The sequence below is a fragment of the Microtus oregoni genome, unplaced genomic scaffold (assembly GCF_018167655.1).
Source record: "Microtus oregoni isolate MIOR12 unplaced genomic scaffold, Mior012 000088F_ref0000325, whole genome shotgun sequence".
NCBI classification, from domain to species: Eukaryota; Metazoa; Chordata; class Mammalia; order Rodentia; family Cricetidae; genus Microtus; species Microtus oregoni.
Window position 1 is genome coordinate 2,342,763 of NW_024544555.1, and position 18,989 is coordinate 2,361,751.

The 18,989-nt window shown below is 41.2% G+C and overlaps 1 protein-coding gene across 1 annotated transcript in view; it reads right to left on the minus strand.

Moving 5' to 3' along the window:
• LOC121442233 (leucine--tRNA ligase, cytoplasmic) overlaps positions 1 to 18,989 on the minus strand; it is a 51,844-nt gene that overhangs the window by 12,262 nt on the left and 20,593 nt on the right. Inside the window, exons 13-26 of the mRNA XM_041643699.1 lie at positions 18,006 to 18,059; positions 16,901 to 17,041; positions 14,498 to 14,575; positions 10,564 to 10,649; positions 10,413 to 10,478; positions 10,245 to 10,327; positions 9,103 to 9,241; positions 8,439 to 8,651; positions 7,533 to 7,590; positions 5,911 to 5,974; positions 4,342 to 4,525; positions 2,710 to 2,800; positions 1,406 to 1,546; positions 490 to 630 (exon numbers count right to left, since the gene is read on the minus strand). Coding sequence (XP_041499633.1) covers positions 490 to 630; positions 1,406 to 1,546; positions 2,710 to 2,800; positions 4,342 to 4,525; positions 5,911 to 5,974; positions 7,533 to 7,590; positions 8,439 to 8,651; positions 9,103 to 9,241; positions 10,245 to 10,327; positions 10,413 to 10,478; positions 10,564 to 10,649; positions 14,498 to 14,575; positions 16,901 to 17,041; positions 18,006 to 18,059 — 1,539 coding nt within the window. The remainder of the gene's footprint in view (positions 1 to 489; positions 631 to 1,405; positions 1,547 to 2,709; positions 2,801 to 4,341; positions 4,526 to 5,910; positions 5,975 to 7,532; positions 7,591 to 8,438; positions 8,652 to 9,102; positions 9,242 to 10,244; positions 10,328 to 10,412; positions 10,479 to 10,563; positions 10,650 to 14,497; positions 14,576 to 16,900; positions 17,042 to 18,005; positions 18,060 to 18,989) is intronic.

Sequence of the window (18,989 nt, forward strand, 5' to 3'; positions counted from 1 at the left end):
ACAGGTGGAAATGCATCCTTCAGACCCTTAACAGCTAAAACATACACGCTACAAACCCTTAAACAGTTAGAACATACATCCTTCAAACCCTTAAGAATTAAAACATACATTCTTCAGACCCTTAAGCAATTGGAATATGTACGTTTCAGATTCTTAGCAGTGAGAATATACATGCTCCAGAACTATGTCCGCAGTATACGCAGCAGTACCCATTTTAATCACTAGTTTACTATCTAACCACATACTGTAAGAAATAATCTTTTTTAAAAACTGGGCTAGAGAAATGGCTTGGTGGTTGGGAGCACTGGCTGCTCTTCCAGAAGACTTGGGTTCAATTCCCAGCACCTACATGGCAACTCACAACTGTCAGTAACTCCAGTTCCAGGATAGCCAACACGCTCACAAAGGCATACATGCAGGCCAAAACACCAATCACATAAAAGAAATAAATTATTTTAAAAAAAAAAACTGTTTAGAGGATGACTTCACCTTTCCTTTAGCTGGCATCATATAATTCTTGAGCCGTAACCTAAGGTCATGTGCTACTTCCATGAGATACTGTGAAGAACGGATCAAGGATTCATCCACGGGGCCTGCCACAGGCCATGAGGCATTCATAATTGAATCAGGCTTAAAAAAAAAAAAAGATTGAGTGAGATTAAACAACACTTGCTTTCCAGGCCTTGCTTACAGTTTCACACCACGGCTACCATCTGGAATTGTGTGCCCCGAGTTCAAACCTGACTACACATAGCACACTTCTACAGTCCCTGATCTAATGTTCCCTGGAATTCAAGCTGTGAAGTCTGACTCTACATTCTTAATTAGCATCCATTTGTACAAGCATATTAATACCCACACACATATGCTCACTTTCAAAGAAAATTATGTAATGTTAATTTGCCTAAATTTAATCATTATTATATAAATTATGCATGCTCTCGGTTTTTATCCTATTAATACGTCCAACACTAACAGTATGGCTATTCGGCATATAGATCACTAGCACAGTTCCACGCATGCTCAAAGACTGAGAAGCACAAATGCATGGCTAAGGAGGCTGGAGAGGAACATGAATCAGAGCAACCTACTGATCTGCAAGCCTAGGAGATTACTGAATTTATCTTCACACTATGAATGTGACATAGCATCCTTGACATGCAGCCCTATATATCCCAGGAGTTTTATATAAAACAAGAGCATTTATGGAAACATACCCTTATATCTTTGTTCATAATCACCCCATTCTGTTATTTCCAGCTCTCTCTAAAGTATTTCCACCTTTTTTTGTTACACATGCATTTGAATGTACATCTCAACATACACAAATGCAGATGGGAATTAAATAGTAGACAACATGCATACGATCACATTGTTAACATTTAAAACCCAGCGATGTACATACCTTTCCCAGCAGTGTCCAGACGTGCTCACACAAATGTGGACAGAATGGAGCCAGAAGGATTGTCTGAACTTCAATAAACCGAAACACAAGCTCTCTGTGCATCCCTTCTGTGGCCAGTTCACGGTATTTATCTTTCGCAGCCTATACAAAATTTCAAATGGTTTATCACTGTCATCATCTTCTTTCAAACAAAGACAAAATATTCAGTTTCTTGGTTTTAATGCATTAAGTCTTATTCTTTTTAAAAATTCCATAATAAGTTATTATAAAAGTTTCACTTTATTTTTAAAACTCGACAGTATAAAAACAATATTTTATCCAGAGAATATTATGTCTTTATATTAATGATTCTCAAGAAAGAAGGCTGGAAATGTAGCTGGGTAGCAAGAATGCATGCCTAGCACATGCAAGGCCCTGGTTTTAAAATAAATCAAAAAATTGCTTCAATTTTCTTGACTGCAAGAAAAATAAAGAACAAAAGTCTCAGAATTTTGCTTGTCTACCTGGCTTAGGGTCTGCGACAGAGCGTTCCTGTGCACCCTAAGCTTGCACTACCTCTGTTTTTACAACCACACTCTTTGATCCAGGCTAACCTCAAACTCACAGCTATCCTCCTGCCTTAGTCTCCCAAGTACTGGGAATATGAGCATGAGCCCTCTATGTTCATATTTTTTCTTAAGGCATTTTAAGGCATGTTTATGTCAGTAAGGCATAAAGCTAGGTCTCTGAGCTGTTTTATAAGGTCGGGCTTTGAGCAGTGCCCAGAGCAACATTAATATAAAGGGCTATGAAGGCAGGATTTCTACACTCAGCACTTGGCCTTATTTAACCACATCTGAAAACCAAGTTACATAAATCCCAATGTGACATTTTACAAAACTGATTGAGCTACATGTGGCCCTTGAAATGTCAAACTTGGAAAAATACTGACACCTTGTGGAAAAACTCAGAAAGCATTTGCTTTTATGTTTATGGCAATTAATTATACTTTTGTCTTCGTATTTATCAATTTATCAATGCTTTTGTGTATCAGGGCACGGTGGTACAGACCTAAGTGGAGGCAGGAGGACTTCTTAACACTCATGGGTAAAATAAGAGCAGAATTTCCTATGCTAAGTAGATGCCACAGACACAATGTCAAAGAAAGCTACTTTAAAACCACAGTTACCAGAACACTTAGAAAACTCACTGAAAAGATTTTCAGTCTGTGCTTTGGGCGTGCAATTATCTCACAGCAAGAAAAAAAAGGAGGAAATACATCATATTAATGCTGACATGTTTTAGAGACCAAAATAATAGCATACCTGAAACTCAAAAAAACCTGTTTTCAAAGCTTCTTTAAACATCATCTTTTCATAGTTTTGATCTGTTTTTATAATTCCTGCATTCATTTCACTATTGAATAGGGAAAGAAAATCTATTCAGTTTAAAGACAACTACGTATTTTATGAATTTTTAAATATTGTATATTTATGTTTACATAATGTATTTATATGACAGACCTGTACTTATATATTATATTATATAATATATATACATATATATATATATGTATTACATAGATCGATAACCAGCAAAATCAGTAAGAGACCAAAAACATTACAAATTGCTCAGTACAAGGGCCAGGGGGATGGCTCAGTAAGTAAAGTGTGTTCTCATGCCATACAAACATGACAACTTAAGCTCAGATGCTCAGGGCTCAGCTAAAGCCAGATAATGCAGTGCCTGTCTGCAATATCAGTGCAACAAGGTGAGACGGGAGGCTGAGACAGGAGAATCCCAGGGAGCCCCCAGTCCAGCTAGTGTGGTATACACAAGATGGAAAGCAAGGACCAACGCCTGAGGTTGTTCTCTCTCTCTCTCTCTCTCACACACACACACACACACATACACACACGGGGGGGGGGGGGACACATGTGCGCTTTTAAAATTTGGGGTTTTAAAAAGAATTGTCCAATATAAAACTCCTTTGTCCTCTTCAAAACTGTAGTCTGTCTACCCACTTGTATGCAGTGTTGGCTTTCACTATCCAGAGCTCCTGTTCATAAAAACACACTTAGCAGTGTTTTTGTTGTTGTTGTTTGTTAAATTTCTTGGTAGAGCTGGGATGGTGGCCTGTGATTCAGGTACTTGGGAGGCTGAGGCAGGGCTGTATAAGTTCAAGGTCAGCCTAGGGTAGTGTGAGACCCTGTCTCCCCAAATACTTCCTCATTGAAATCACTGTTAATGCTCCTTAAACACACTATGAAAAATGCATACTAAGGCGGTAGCCAGGATTTACTGGTGTTAAGTAATAGTTACAAGCTATTAGGAAACACACCTCTCATCACCCCAGATTCAATTTGACCTGAGCTGGCCCTGACCTGTTTCATGCCTTTAAATATACTGCACTTCCCAAAGATTGTATGTGTTTTCTCCTTTCCCTGCAAGACTACTATCTATTTATTCAAGAAACCCAGAGTTCCCAGTCTCCCTGAATCCTCTTTACACCTACTACTGAATTCCCAGTTAGAAGGTGCTGTGTCCATCCAGGAAGTCTTACTCATCACTCCCAACACAAGGCCACCAAAAGTCTTGACTGTTTTTAAAGGTATTTCTCCTTTTCCCTTAGTCCGTCTTTCCTGACACCATTTGATGCTCCTCTAATGGGACAGTAATGTCATGCAGAGGTTTTGGAGATAAAGACAAATTCATATCCCAGGTTTCCTATTACTACATCAAGGCATTTAAGGAAATAATTGCTGAGTCTCAAGTTCCTCATCCCCAAGGCTGAGCCAGGTACACTGGTAGCACATGACGTGGCTCTGAGGTTAGAGAGGCCCTCAGCAAACAGCACTTATCGCTACCGTTTAACTCATCTTAGAAAAAAGGGAGAAAAGACACCCTGAAAACCAGGACTGCACAACTCCCATGCCACGGCGCTGGCCCAGGATTACCTGGCAAACACACGATCATTGAACGAGTCGGCAGGTCCACTTCTGAGGCTGTTGCAGTTGGCGAGCATTTCCTTGACCCACTCTACCCATGTGTACAAACGGAGGATACCTGCATCTGCCATGGCTTCCACAAAATTGGCGTCTTCAACAGTGTCACCAGCATCAGCCAGAGCCAGGCGCATGCCTGAAAGAAAACAAAGTCAGTCACTTGAAAGCATGATTTCTGACTGGGTGGTGGTGGTGCACACCTTTAATCCCGGCACTCAGGTGGCAGACACAGGGGGATTTCTGAGTTTGAGGTCAGTCTGGTCTACAGAGCAAGTTTCAGGACATCCAATCCATGGCTACACAGAGAAACCCTGTTTTGAAAAACCAAGTGTGTGTGTGTGTGTGTGTGTGTGTGTGTGTGTTTACTGAAGGCCAGGCATGGTGGTAAATACCTGTAACCCCAGCACGTGGGAGTTAAAAACAGACGCCCAAGGTCATCCTTAGCCACATAGAAAGCGTGAAGCCATCCCAAGCTATATGTGTGATACTGTCTCAAAAAAGACAAAACAAAACATACACTTACATTCTAGAAAAAAAAACATGCATCCAGTTGGGTACACACTGAAATCCCTACATACAAATTAAAAAAATAATAAATGGGGACTGCAGAAATGGCTCAGCAGTTAAGAACACTGGCTGCTTTTCCAGAGGACCCAAGTTCAACTCCCAGCACCCACATGACAGCTCACAACTGTATGGAATCCAGGTCCAGCGGATCCAGCATCCTCACATAGACATACATGCAGGCAAAACACCAATGTACATAAAATAAAAATAAATTACTGAAAATAAGAAATCATAAATGTTATATATGACTGCCCTGGATCAACAGCAAAAATAAGACTCTCAACTATTTACAATACTCTGTGTCCTTTGTATCACATTTGTGTTATTTGTTTGAACACACTCAGGACACGGTTTTTCTCCCAGACATGCTGAGATGATAGTGGTACGGAGGCATGGTTCTTGTTAAGTGTAGTGAGACAAGCAACTGAGGCTGATCCTTAGAGGTAAGAGAGTCTGTGGAAGGACCCAAAAATCTCCAGAACACACATAAAAAAGCCAAATGTGGTAGAACCCATCTGTAATCCCAGAATTACTATAGGGAGATGAGAGGTGGAAAGAGGAGAATCACCCCAACGTTGTTGGCCAGCTAGCCTGAAGCATACAGAGAAACAAGAGAGATCCTGCCTTAAAGCAAGGTGGGGAGAAAATATCAGCTCCAAACATCTGTCATCTGTTCATTGTAGACAATGTCATGGGACACATATGCACCACAGTACGAACGTGCTCACACTCATATATGCGCCATACACAGATGCACAAAAAAATAAACATCTTTACTACTCTGAACATATTGAGCTTTTTCTTGAATAGATTATATCAGCAATTCTGCTGTTTCAATTTATATACTGTGCTGCTTATCCACAAAGAAAACATGTAAAAGCAAAAGAATAAACAACCATTTTAACCTATCTTCTGCAGCCCTGAGTAACAGCAAGGATAAAAATGTATACTCACCATCAGCTGAAAATTTGTCAACAGCTTGGCTCAAAGTGAGGAAGTTGCCCGTAGATTTTGACATCTGAAAAAGAAAGCAGTATTCAAGCATTAATAAGAATATACATAAATGAGCTGGGCAGTGGTGGCATGCGCCTTTAATCCCAGCACTCGGGAGGCAGAGGCAGGTGGATCTCTGTGAGTTTGAGGGTAGAGTGAAACTTTCATGACCTTCAGCTATAGAGAAGCAGCATTTACAGCAGATTGAAAAAAAATGCTATATTCTAACAGGGTCTCTGGCAGGCCAGGAGCTCATAGAGAGCTACCATCTGCCTCTGCCTCCTAAGTGCTAAGATGAAAGGTGCGCACCACCATGCCCACTGCAAGAGAACTTTTAAAATCACCTTTTGCTCTTAGGGTACTGGCTATATCGGACACTGCATATTGTATTGTATTCCAACTGATGTTTGTTCAAATCTGTATCTATTTCCACTATAACACTTATAAAGATTTCTTTCCATTTTCATTTATGTATGTGTGAGGGTATGAGTGTGTGTGAGCATGCACATGCCCACAGACTCCAGAAGGGAGCTTGGATCCTTGGAGCTGTAGTGACATGGGTACTAAGAGCTACACGGGTTGAGCTGAAACAGCAGCCTTGTCATTACTACTCTATTGGTTACAATAAATTTATTAGTTGGTCAATGAACCTAGCTTACTAATTCGGAAATAAATACAACCACTTTGAGATTGTCTTTTTGTGGTTTCTGCTGAGCAGGCATTAGAGGGACAAGTGAGGGGAGGTTGTCTAACTTTTTATTAGAAAACTGACTTACTGAGATAAATCCTACACATCCAGCAAAAGGAACAATATTCCTAATGATGTTGGGAGTAGCAGTGTAAGCAGGAACAGTATTAACATTACAAGATATATAAAAGCCCCTAAAGCTCCAAATTCTCTTGTTCTTCAAGAACTGTAAGTCACAGCAGCAAACAAAAAGCACCAGGCATTCTCTCCTGATGTGGAACAATCCTTTACTATACTATGAATGTGTATTACTCTCATTTGCTAATAAAAGCTGATTGGCCAGTAACTGGGCAGGAAGAGACTGAGTGCTAGAGCCAAACTAGGAGAATTCTAGGAAGAGGAAAGGCAGGTCAGGGAGTCTTAGAGGGAGCAAGAGATGAACATGGCATGCTAATAAAGGTACCTCCATGAGGCAGAGCATAAATATAGAAATATGGGTTAATTTAAGTGTAAGAGTTAGCTAGTAACAAGCCTGAGCTATTGGCCAAGCATTTATAATTGATATTAAGCCTCCATGTTAGGAAGCAGTTTGAGGTATTTGGGAACATGTGGGGAGGAGAGGAACATCTGATTACACTCCCTGTTGGTAAGAGGCATCTGATGGGTCACAATGCTAATTTTTTAAGCTTCCTGTCCTCACTGCCTTTGCTTCATTGCTCCCCTCCAGTCCTAATTGGTATCATTCTGAATCCCATTATCATAACAAACTTGTTGTTAAAATTTATTTAATGCTATTAGTCCTGAGAAGTTTAGGTAACTTTTCTTAACTCTAACTAGTTCGTATTACTGTTTATTTTCTTCCTCCTTGGCTGAAAAGCCTGGCCTGAAGCCTCACCTTCTCTGAGTTGAGCAGCAGGTGTCCATTTGCTCGCACAGCCACAGGCCACTTGTCACTTCACAGGCACATGTTGCAAAACAGAACACAAAAAGAAAAACAGGATTATAGCTCCCCATGGTATCCTGAGGGAAATGCTAACAAGGAGCAGTTTGTTGAAACAAAGCCTTGGCGCTACCATTGTAGGCAGCTTTTGCTTTGAAGGTCTAGGGCTCAAAAACAAGGCTTGGCTCATCCCACAGAAGTCCTCCCTGTGCTGAGCTACTGTTTTCAACAGGAAGCAATTGAAAAGAACCAAAGGATCATCTCTGTGAGTTATGAAGACAAAAATACTGCAACTGTTTTGAAACCGTAGGCAGAGCGCAGGTATGAACTCAGGAAGATCTTGAAAATATGCTATTATGCCAAAAGAAAGAAGAACGCATATACTGTGGTTACCTTTGCAAGAATACAAATATATAGCTAATTTCCAGAATATGCATAAATATTTGTTCCAAAATAAACCAGAAAACAGCCAGGCGATGGGGGCATACACCTTTAATCCTAGCACTTGGGCAGCAGAGGCAGGAGGAACTCTGTGAGTTCAGGCCCGTCTGGTCTACAGAGTGAGCTCCAGGACAGTCAGGGCTATAGCAGAGTAGAATAAGTACAACGGTGGGTGAAAGGTCATGAGCAGCCTTTTATCATCACACACTGCATTATGCACTCTCCAACCTGTCTGAAAACTGCTGCATGTCTGCACCAAGCAGATCACTATCCCTTTATGCCCGTCCAGGAAGAAGCACATTCCACATTAAGGCACACTGTGCAAATCCATCTAAGCCCTCCACAGCCATTCCATAAGATACTCAAAGACGCCCTTATTGACCATCAAAAACAACAGCCCACACAGACTTGAGCACTTACCTCTGTTCCGGCCACATGGCCACATGGTTGTAAATATAATATGAAAGATGATTTGGAATCAGATCTTTGCCGGAGGCTCGAAGGTCCACTGGATACCAGAACTCAAACTCCTGCTTCAGCTGATCCAGCTTCTCCTTTGGGATCTGAGTCTTAGGAAATGGCGCATCCTTGAAGAACACATAATCCCAAACATCCTTAGTCATCTGCTGGGGTCTGCATTGAAATAAGGCAAACAAATGCACTATTATTTTGAAAGAGTCAGAATTTTCACCTAATCATCAATTGAAATTTTAATTAGTCACTGTATCAAACAAGAGCAAACCGCTCCCCTATGAGTCAAGAAACAGAACAGGAAGGGTTACTAAACCACTTAATCATCTTTCTCAGTTGCACAATAAAAAAGCAAAACGTAACAAAAGACTGCTAACAACAAAAAAAAAAGTCAGGATGGCACTATGTAGCCCTGGCTGTCCACTATGTATATCAAGCTGGCCTTCAACTCACAGAGTGGCCTACCTCTGCCTCCTGAGTCCTGGAATTAAAAGTAAATGCCTCCTGCTAGCCAAATTCTTGAGAAAAATAAATATGGAAGAATGAATTTCTAAATATGTAAACCAAAATGTCACAACATGTACCTAGTTCTTCTCCTGAACTATGTACCAACCTGATGCCCAGTGGAGACTCTGCCTGCCCCTGCAGGTCATTCCCCTGCAGCAGGTGTGCGACTGTGTAATACGCCATGTAAATAGTGGAATCGGACAGTGATTCAATCAACCACTGCTCATCCCAAGGCAGACGAGTGCCTGCAAGACAAACAGGGAAAAAATTAATGTTGAATGAAGCTAAGAGATGCCCACTGGAAGAAGCCACATCTTCAAGGCTACAGTCTAGCAAATTCTTTTGTTGAGTGTGGGTTGCTACTATTTTGTTTGTGGTGCTAGGAACTGCACATAGGAAGCAAGCACTCATCACCGAGCTATATCCCCAACCCTAAGAAGCTCTAAATTCTACCTTAATAATTTCTAAAGATAAAATACTGCACAAAACCAAAAATGGGTGAACCTCTGGAGCCCTTTAGTAGAAATGCCATGGGACTAGAGAGAGGGTTCAGTAAGTAAGAACACTTCCCGTCCACACAGAAAAACCAGAATTTGGTTTCCAGTACCATGTAAGATCCTGACTACCATAGCCCTGACACTACTGGGGAGATAGAAAAATCCTGGGACTTGCTGGCTGCTAACCCAGCTCCAAAAAGTGACAGAAGGGGACATCAGACACATTCCACTGGCCTCATATGCACAGGCATACACACTCTGCTCATAAATGTGCCTACTCCTTAAACACACACCATTCTCTCTCTCTCTCTCTCTCTCTCTCTCTCTCTCTCTCTCTCTCTCTCACACACACACACACACACACACACACACACACACACACAAGGTAAGTACATAAATAAGAGACAGATCATACTCTAAAGCCATGTGGGTTGAAGAGGACATACCTAGCATAGGATAGATTACAGGGAACCACATCCTAATCTTTCCCATCCTCTAACCAAAACTTATCACCTCCAAATTAGCAAACATCAGAAGAAAGGGGGAAGGAAGAGGAAAAGTGCATTTTCTTTTCTTTTTCTCTTTTTAAGACAGGGTTTCTCTGTAGCTTTGGAGCCTGATCTAAAAACTCACTCTACCCACCCCCTCTCCCAGTGCTGGGATTAATAGCATGCGCCACCACCACCCAGCTGAAATGTGCATCTTCCATCTAACAAAATCATCCGAACAGAAGTGCGGAAAGTCTGCTGACCTAAACCATACGTTCTTGAGCAAGCATGTTCTTGTAGCCAGTCTAAGGAAGCTTCAAAATTCTTCCTGCTCTCCTCGCAGAACCTAAGAACAAAGGCCGAAGGGTGTCCTTGCTTTCATCATCCTCCATGGGTCTCATCCCCACGCCCTTTCAGTTCCCCCATCTCACGTTTCCATGTTCTTCAAACACTGAAATGTCTCCTTCTTCCAGCTCTCCTCTCCATAATCCAGGTACCTGGGGAAGAACAAATGGAACTTGTCTCACTGTCAGAAATGACCACAGGGGCTGACAGAATCATCTTGTGGTAAGAGGGACTAACCACTGGTCACACAGGGCCACGACACATTCGTCCGCAGACCTCGACATCACTTGCTTCTCTGGTTCCATGTAGATAAGTGCATCTCCCTAAACGAAGGTGAATTAAAGACATGGCAGATGTCACGTCCCATCAAGCCTCCCCTCCCCAGGCTCAGAGTCTGCTTCTCTGTGCAGTATCTGCTTCTGGAACACGTCATCAAGTGGACCACTGCACAGGCTACTCATCATTTTAGCGCTTTCTAATCTTATGGCTGAATAGGTGGCTGCTTATGATAACCTTCTATCTTTGTTATTAAAAAACAAAGAAAAATTTAAAAACTAAATACATGACACCACTGTTTTTAAAATAATATAAACATGAAAAAACCTTATTATAAGATATAGAATCATAAAAAAAAAATGCAGCTCCAAATAGAAAACTGACCACAATTTATTTATTTTTGGTTGAGGCAAGGTTTAGCCTTGGCTAGCCTCAAACATGGTATGTAGCAGAGGATGACCTTGAACTTCTGATTCTCCTGCCTCTACCCCCAAGTACTGAGATAGGTACGCATCATCATGTGGACTCAAATGATTTTATGGGGCTGGAGAGATTGCTCAGAGGTTAAGAGCACTGACTGTTCTTCCAGAGGTCCTAAGTTCAAATCCCAGCAACCACATGGTGGCTCACAACCATCTGTAATGAGACCTGGTGCCCTCTTCTGGCTTGCAGGGATACATGGAGGCTGAACACTATGTATATAATAAATAAATAAGTTTTTTTTTTAAAAAAAGATTTTATTTTTTAACTTGATATATTTTTTAACTTGTATGATCTCTTCATACATTTTAGGGCCAAACACTTAAAGCTAGGATTTTTTTCCTTTAGTTGAGATGGTTTGTGTAGCCTCAGCTGTCCTGGAACTTGCTCTGTAGACCAGGCTGGCCTCAAACTCACAGAAATCCACCTGCTTCTGCCTCCAAAGTGCTGAGATTAAAGTGTGCACCACGCCCATCCAGCAAGCTAGGATAACTTTTAAAACTAAAATCCAATATTATCATTCACAAAATGAGTCATATGCTGTACTTATAATGCGATTCTTCACTCTACATTAAAAAGCTATTAATGTAGTAGATTAGAAATAGATATTTAACTCCATCCAAAAATTTCAATTCCAACTGACAATAAAGAAGATGGAGGGATGGACTGACTCTACAAAGATGAGCAGAATGGGAAATGGCTGAACCTATAATAACTGTTCCAACAGAGATAAAGCTCAGCAGAGGGGTTGCAAGTATGTGCAAGGTCCTGGGTTCAAGCCCAAGTAAAAGGATCAAACAAAAGAAAGAAAGAAAAGTTAGCTGAATCTTAACCAGCAGAAGAAAAAGCTGAGGAGAAACCCCATTTGCACTGCTGAGCCTCCAAACGCTCGGGAATGAGTGGTGCAGCCTGATTCTTCAAGTAGAAAATAATGACGCTGGAGAGAGGACAGACTGACGTTTTAAACCGTGGTTAGGAGCCCAGATACCCTAATCTATGCGCTGATTAGTTTTTATTGCCAGCTAGACAAGCTATAGTCACCCAAAAGAGGGAGTCTCACAAGGGGAATTTCCTAGATCAGGCTGGCCTGTAGGTGGTCTGTGGGCATTTGTTTTTAATTGATGACTGATGTGGGTAGCACCATCCCTACGCAGGTGGGCCCAGTTGTTCAAGAAAGGTAGCTGAGCATGAGCCAGTGAGCAGCCTTTTTCCACAGTTCCTACCTCTGTTCCTGCCCTGACTTCCCTCAGTGATGGAATATTACTTGGAAGTACAAGTTGAAATAAACCCTTTCCTCCCCAAGCACAGCCACAGAAAACAAACTAGAACACTCACTATGCAAAAAGCAACTGCGCCCATACAGTATGTCAAAGGCTTATCCTCTGGGGCAAATCATAGCAAAATCAGCAGATTACTTGAAAGTCAGCACACTAGCTGCTGGTACCATCTCTACCAATCTCCCAGTCAACCTCCAGACTGCTCAGTCCAGAACTGCTACCCAGAAAGTCAAAGGTAAATATGGAAAGACATACACTGTCTAGATTTATGCTCACCAGAAAGCTCCTAGAGACACAACCTATCCAAATGAGCAGGAAAAACAGGAGACGAGCCATTGAATTACAGCAAGGAGACCAGCTTTGAGAGTGGCAGAAGTAATCTGTAATAGTCAAGGGGCATCAGCTCCACCAGTGACAGCAACCCATCCAGGCCAAAGGCACTGGGAGAGCACTCTAAGATGAGACGAGGGACAAGCTGGGAGAAATGCATAGCTGCAAGTTTGGGAATAGGTTGTTAAGTACATGGGCAACTATTAATTCTAGGGAAAAATAAAAATTGGAGAATAAAATCTTCACTATATATGACAGTCAGGATTAGCCATGTCTCAAAAGTATAAACAATGACTAATCTAGTGTACATTATAAATACATTATGAATATGAAAGATGAAGAAATATATAAAAGATACAAGAAGAGGTATTAAAGAATTTAATTCTTGGGTATCCCATAGTAGGAAGTTAGTGGTTGATAGATAAACCTAAGGAAACATCAAAACAAAAACTATACTCCAGCAGCTATAATCCCAGCTACAGGAGGTGGAAGCAAGAAGACAATGGCGTCAGTGGTAGTCTGGGCTACACTGGGAAACCCTCTCTCAGCAAAACAAAACAACAAAAATTACATTAGAAACACCTAGAGATCTATGAAAGCTGGGCATAGTGGCTGATATCTGTAATCACAGCATTTGGGAGGCTGAGGTAGGAGGACTGCCACAAGTTCGAGGCCAGTCTAGACTACAAAGTGAGACCATGTCTCAGAAGAAGAAAAAAATACATGAGCGAGAGACAGAGAAACAAGAGACAGAGGCAGAAACAGAGGTGTAGCAGAGGAGATCAGTATTAAAATAAGCAACACAGTGGAAGGCTGTCCTCTCCAAAGAGAAATGAAAAAGAATGTGAAAAGACAGAGCAGATGGCTGCTTTCTGTTACTGCGCGTGTGTGCATGTGCACATATGTTTGTGTGCGTGTAGAAACCAGAAAACATTCTTTAGGCGCCATCTTTTTTTATTCTTTTTGAGACAGGGTCTCTCACTGGCCTGGAATTCATTAAGCAGGCAGTAAAGTGAATCCCAGGGATCTGCCTGCTTCCACCTCCCCAGTAGTGGGTATCAGCATGCACCATCATGCATACTTGCGTTCCAGGGCTAGAACTAAAGTCTTCTCCCAGCCTGTTTTGTTCTGGAGCCAGCACTGTTTCTCAAGTCTCTGCCTCCTGGTTACAGATAGGAATCAATACGCTAACCTTTGCTTTTTGAATTCAGTAAACATAAAGACCACGGTCTACATATCACGGGTCAGGATGACTGTTGAAATCAAAACTTTAAGAGATAAGTAGCTAAGCAAAGGTCTATCAAAGGAGGAATCTGGAGATGAAAAACAAAATACAGAGGTAAAAAGCAAAGGAGCACAGAAAAAGGATGGAACCACTGCACGCAACTCTAAAGTGGCCGCTGTTGAGACATCGCCAGAGCTGTGTGGCTGTGCTCTGCACATAAGCTTTGGTTGTGTCTGGGTGTGCTTTCTTCTTGTTGTGGGGAGAAGTTGAGTTGAAACACTGTCTGCATAGCCCAGGCTAGTCATGGAGTTGAGAGCTCCCTGCCCCTACCTCCTAAATGCTGAGATGACGGTACCACTACCACACATGGCACAGGCCAGCCTTAGGGCGCAACCTCATCCCTATAACAGGAGATGCAAATTAGATGAACTGCAAATAGGCCTATTTCCTGCCATAAAGCTATTCTATCTTTTTATATAGTGCTAGGTCCTCCTACAAAACTCACAGCTAATAACACTCTTAGGTCTACCGATCAGTGAACCATTCTTCCCAAACAGTCCCCAGAGGACAGGCTACCACCTACAGCGTCAATCATGTTTTTCTGAATAGTCTTCTTTACGTTCTGGATCTTCTGTCCTTTAAATCCATCCACCAACATCACCTACAAGGAGGAAAGGGGAACATACAAGACAATTAAATTTCGCTTCAAGTTTCCCTAGTTAAATGTACTTTACAGACTAAACTAAAAATATCTTTAGAATAACAGTTATCACATTTATAATCATGACTTTATTTTGATACAGTTAACACAACTGATATTCATAACATACTGGCTCTAACTAAGTGTAACTGGGTCTAGTACTGTTGTCCTTCTGGAGCTGTAGCTAATGAGAGCTTGGCTAGGAAGACACATTCCCTTCCATGCTCAAGCTTCCATATGGAGATGAAGAGTTTATACCAGGGTTCTTAACCTGTGGGTCGCACCCCTACAGGGGTCACATAGCAGATATTCTGCCTATCAGATATTTACATTATGATTCATAACAGCAGCAAAATTATAGTTATGAAGCAGCGACAAAATAATTTTATGGTTCCAGGTCACCAAAACGTGAGAAGCTTTATTAAAGGGTCACAGCATTTGGAAGGCCGAGAACCACTCTTCCGAGTATAAGCCATTCAGGTGTCTCTTTCCGACCCTGCCCCTTACCGGCCTGCAAAGAATTAACTCACACTTTGTTCCCCGGGACAAGGCCATAAGCCTCATAAAGCTGACTGGGGTAAAACACTCAGATGTTTTACATGTCTGACTCTGTGCCGCTAACAAACAGTTCCCATGGAAAAACACGCACTGCTTTTGCTCTTCAGGTTATTAACATATTGATGTTTCATTCTATGTAATTAAGTTAGAGCCATGGTCACTGTGCAGGATCAGAGATCATGGAGCAAAGCTGCCAACTCTGAATCCCAACACTGCCACAAGCTTGAGAAAACAGAAGCCTCTTTGTGCCTTTCCTTATCTGGAAGTGATGACGAGACTGCCCACTTTGCAGCATTATTTTGTGAACTCAGTTAATATTGAATCTGAGCAGGTGACTCAGCAGTTAAAAGCACTTGTTGGTCTTACAGAGGACCTGGGTTAAGTTTCCAGAACCCATATGGTAGCTCACGGGCATCTGTAACTCAGTTTCTGGAGATCTGACCTCTACGAGCACCACATATATATATAGTGCACATATAGGCATAACACATATACACATAATAAATAAATAAATAAGTGGACTAATGAATTAATTAATAAAACTATCTTTTCTTTCAAGTTCATATATTAAAGTATTGGCTCTTACTACCATTCAAAATACTGTCATGGTTTGACAAAGAATAGCCACCATTGGCTTGTATATTTGAATGCTTAGTCATCAGGGAATAGCAGTACTTGAGAAGAATTAGTTGGAAGAAGTATGCCACTGATGGACTTTGAGGTTTCAAAAGCTTGCGCCAAGCCCAGTGTCTCTCAGCCATCAGATCAGTACGTAGGTCTCAGCTACCTCTTCAACACCATGTCTCCCTGAACCATGATGATAATGGACTAAACCTCTGAAACTGTAAGCCAGCCTCAACTAAATCCCTTTCTTATAAGAGTTGCCTTGGTCACAGTATTTCTTTACAGCAAAAGAACAATGATTAAGACAATATACAATTCACTTTTTAAAAAAATTAAACTAATTTTTGTGTATCTAAGAAAGGGAAAATGTAAAAAAAAAAAAAACACTCCCGATGTGTGTCCTTAAAAACATTCACTTCAGCCCTACGTGGCTAACCTGACTGGCTTTCTCTTGTCTAGTTTAATCTTCCCTGAAAACCTAAGGTACGATAGCACAAGCAGGACTGAGAGAGGAAGCTCAGCACACTTTGTGGTCTTCACTTGGCACTTGATAGGCATCAACAAATGAATTAATAGACAGAATAAAAGGCTTAAGCAAAAAATGAACCCATTATGAAAAGCAAAAAAAGGCATTCTTTTTTCCAATTTTAAAGATGTATTTATTTATTTTACATGCACTGCATGCATGCCTACTGGACCCCTGCACTGTGGTTACAGATGACTGTGAGCCACCATGTGGGGTAACCCAAGTTCTCTATAAAAGGAGTAAGTGCACTTAACTGCTAAGCCATCTCCCAGTCCTGGAACAGGCATTCTTGATGCAGCCAACGTTAAGAGTTGTATTGTATAATAAAAGGAACTAATTTTAAATATCTCAAGAAATTCATTTCTTAGAGATTCCCAGAACACACACACACACAAATCTAATTCTGGAAATGTTTCTAGAAATGACATGATAAAAACTGGAATTTAGAATAAAATTTACTTATCTTTTCCAAATTAGCGTTTTATAAAAACTATGTTTAATTTTTCCTTTTAAGTTAAAATTAAGAGGAACAGCATAACATATAGCTACAAATAAAAACAATAAAAGTTATGACTTACACCATCATAAAATCCTCTTAAATACAATTTCTCCTTTGCTTCTGCAAGTTTCTCGCGGTCATTCTGGCTCTGAATTTTCAGCTCATCACAAAGGGTCACAGCAGAAAGACTTCCAATCCCTGGGATTTCAAGGACTGGCACCTGCAGAGAACAGCAACACCAGATGTGTATCCATGCTGAAAGGCAGACACAGATCAGCCGTGTGGACATGGCCCCTTTGCCCTGTAAAGCCACACTGGATTTTACTATCACCAGGCAGTGACAAACACTCAGAGCTCACAGACCACTAACCTGAAGATGCAATGTGTGCACTCCCTCACCACAGGAACAACACATGCCACCCCCTACTCTCACCTCCTGTCACACAGGCAACTGAATAACTAAGGCTGCAAGAAGCAAAGCAATGTCAACTATTTTTATGGATGACTTCAAGCATCTATCAAAGTTTTGGAGTCTTTTCCCCCAGTGCTGAGAATCACACCCAGGGCATTGAGCATGTCCAAGCTCACTCTCCTACACTCTTCATTAAAGTTATTTGCTGGTATTATTCTGACTTTTCTTCTGTACAAAAATGAAAACAAGAAACATTAAACAGCTCTACAAGGTTACAAAATAAATATTCCTAGGTTAAGTAAGGTACATTGTTAACAAGTTAGTATAAAACTGGTGAGAATAGGGACTAGAGAGATGGCTCAGAGGTTAAAAGCACTGACTGCTTTTCCAGAGGTCCTGAGTTGAAGTCCCAGCAACCACATAGTGGCTCACAACCATCTATGAAATCTGGTGCCCTCTTCTGGCAGGCAGGCAGGCATACATCAGACAGAACATTGTATACATAATTAATAAATAAATAAATAATTTTTTTGGGGGGAAGCTGGTGAGAATAATATATAGGTTTTCCCAACTACAGGTGCCAGGTGGAAAGAAAATGCATATTGTTTTCCTTTTCTTGTTATTTGCAACAGTAAGTTATCAAATTAAAGTAAAAAATTTCCTCTCATTTTCAAACTCTACCAATGATCTATTTTTGTTACAAGAAGAACATGTAAGCATCTTTTCCCCTTTGATAAAGGCGTGTGATGTCTGGGAATACACACATACTCACCGGCTCAAACGGCAGGACCATTTCATCTCTAATTCCATACTTTGCTCGTAATGCCTATGGAAAATTCGTAAGCTAACATTAGTGCTCAATTTTGTTACTGATACAATCAGTAAGAAAGCAAACTCATTTTTTTTCCTGAGGCAAGGCTTTACTGCAGCAGCCTATGCTGGCCTTACACTTGAGGTCTTCCTGCCTCGGCCTCCCTCCTCCCTGGCTTCAAGCTTTTATTCCATCATTTGTTCTTTCCATACAGAACATTTTTAACATTATCTCAATAAGGGCCCCGGGACCTTTTAAAATGTGAATAGCCTTCAGGTATGTCTAATATTTTGACACTGTGATAAAACTTGTCACCTATACATTTCCCAATTAAGAACTATGCAACCAGCTTACAAACAAAACCTCGTGTTTTAAATAAGTTTATGATTTTTCGCTGAGCCTAATCCATAGCTATCCTGTGACACGTGTAAGCCACAGTCCACAGGTTGAACATGTCTGTAGGAAATGCATCAAATGCAACAATGCACACAGACATTGAGACATCACCCCAGTCAAGGGTAATATTCTTGCCTGTAATGAAAATATGGGGCTGAGAAAGGGAGTCAGTGGGTGAGAGGACTTGCTACACAAGCATGAGGAGCAGAGTTCAAATCCCCAGCACCCATGAGAGAAGCCAGGCATACTAGAAAGCCCAACACTGCACAAAGTGGAGACAGGAGAATCCTCAGGGACTTATGGCCACCAACCTAGCTCCCAGTCCCATGAGAGATGGTCACAAGAGTGAGGTGGAGGGTATAAAGCAGGTCACCAAATGTCCTCTCTGTAATGGTGGCGCTGCATATACTTAAAAACACACACACCACCTTCTCAAATTTGTTACAGAATTTTATTCCAAGTTCCAACCACAGAAACACAAACACTGAAAAGCAGGTTAGAGATGACAGTTCAGAGACAAACATGTATGCCCTCAGCCTGTGTCACAGC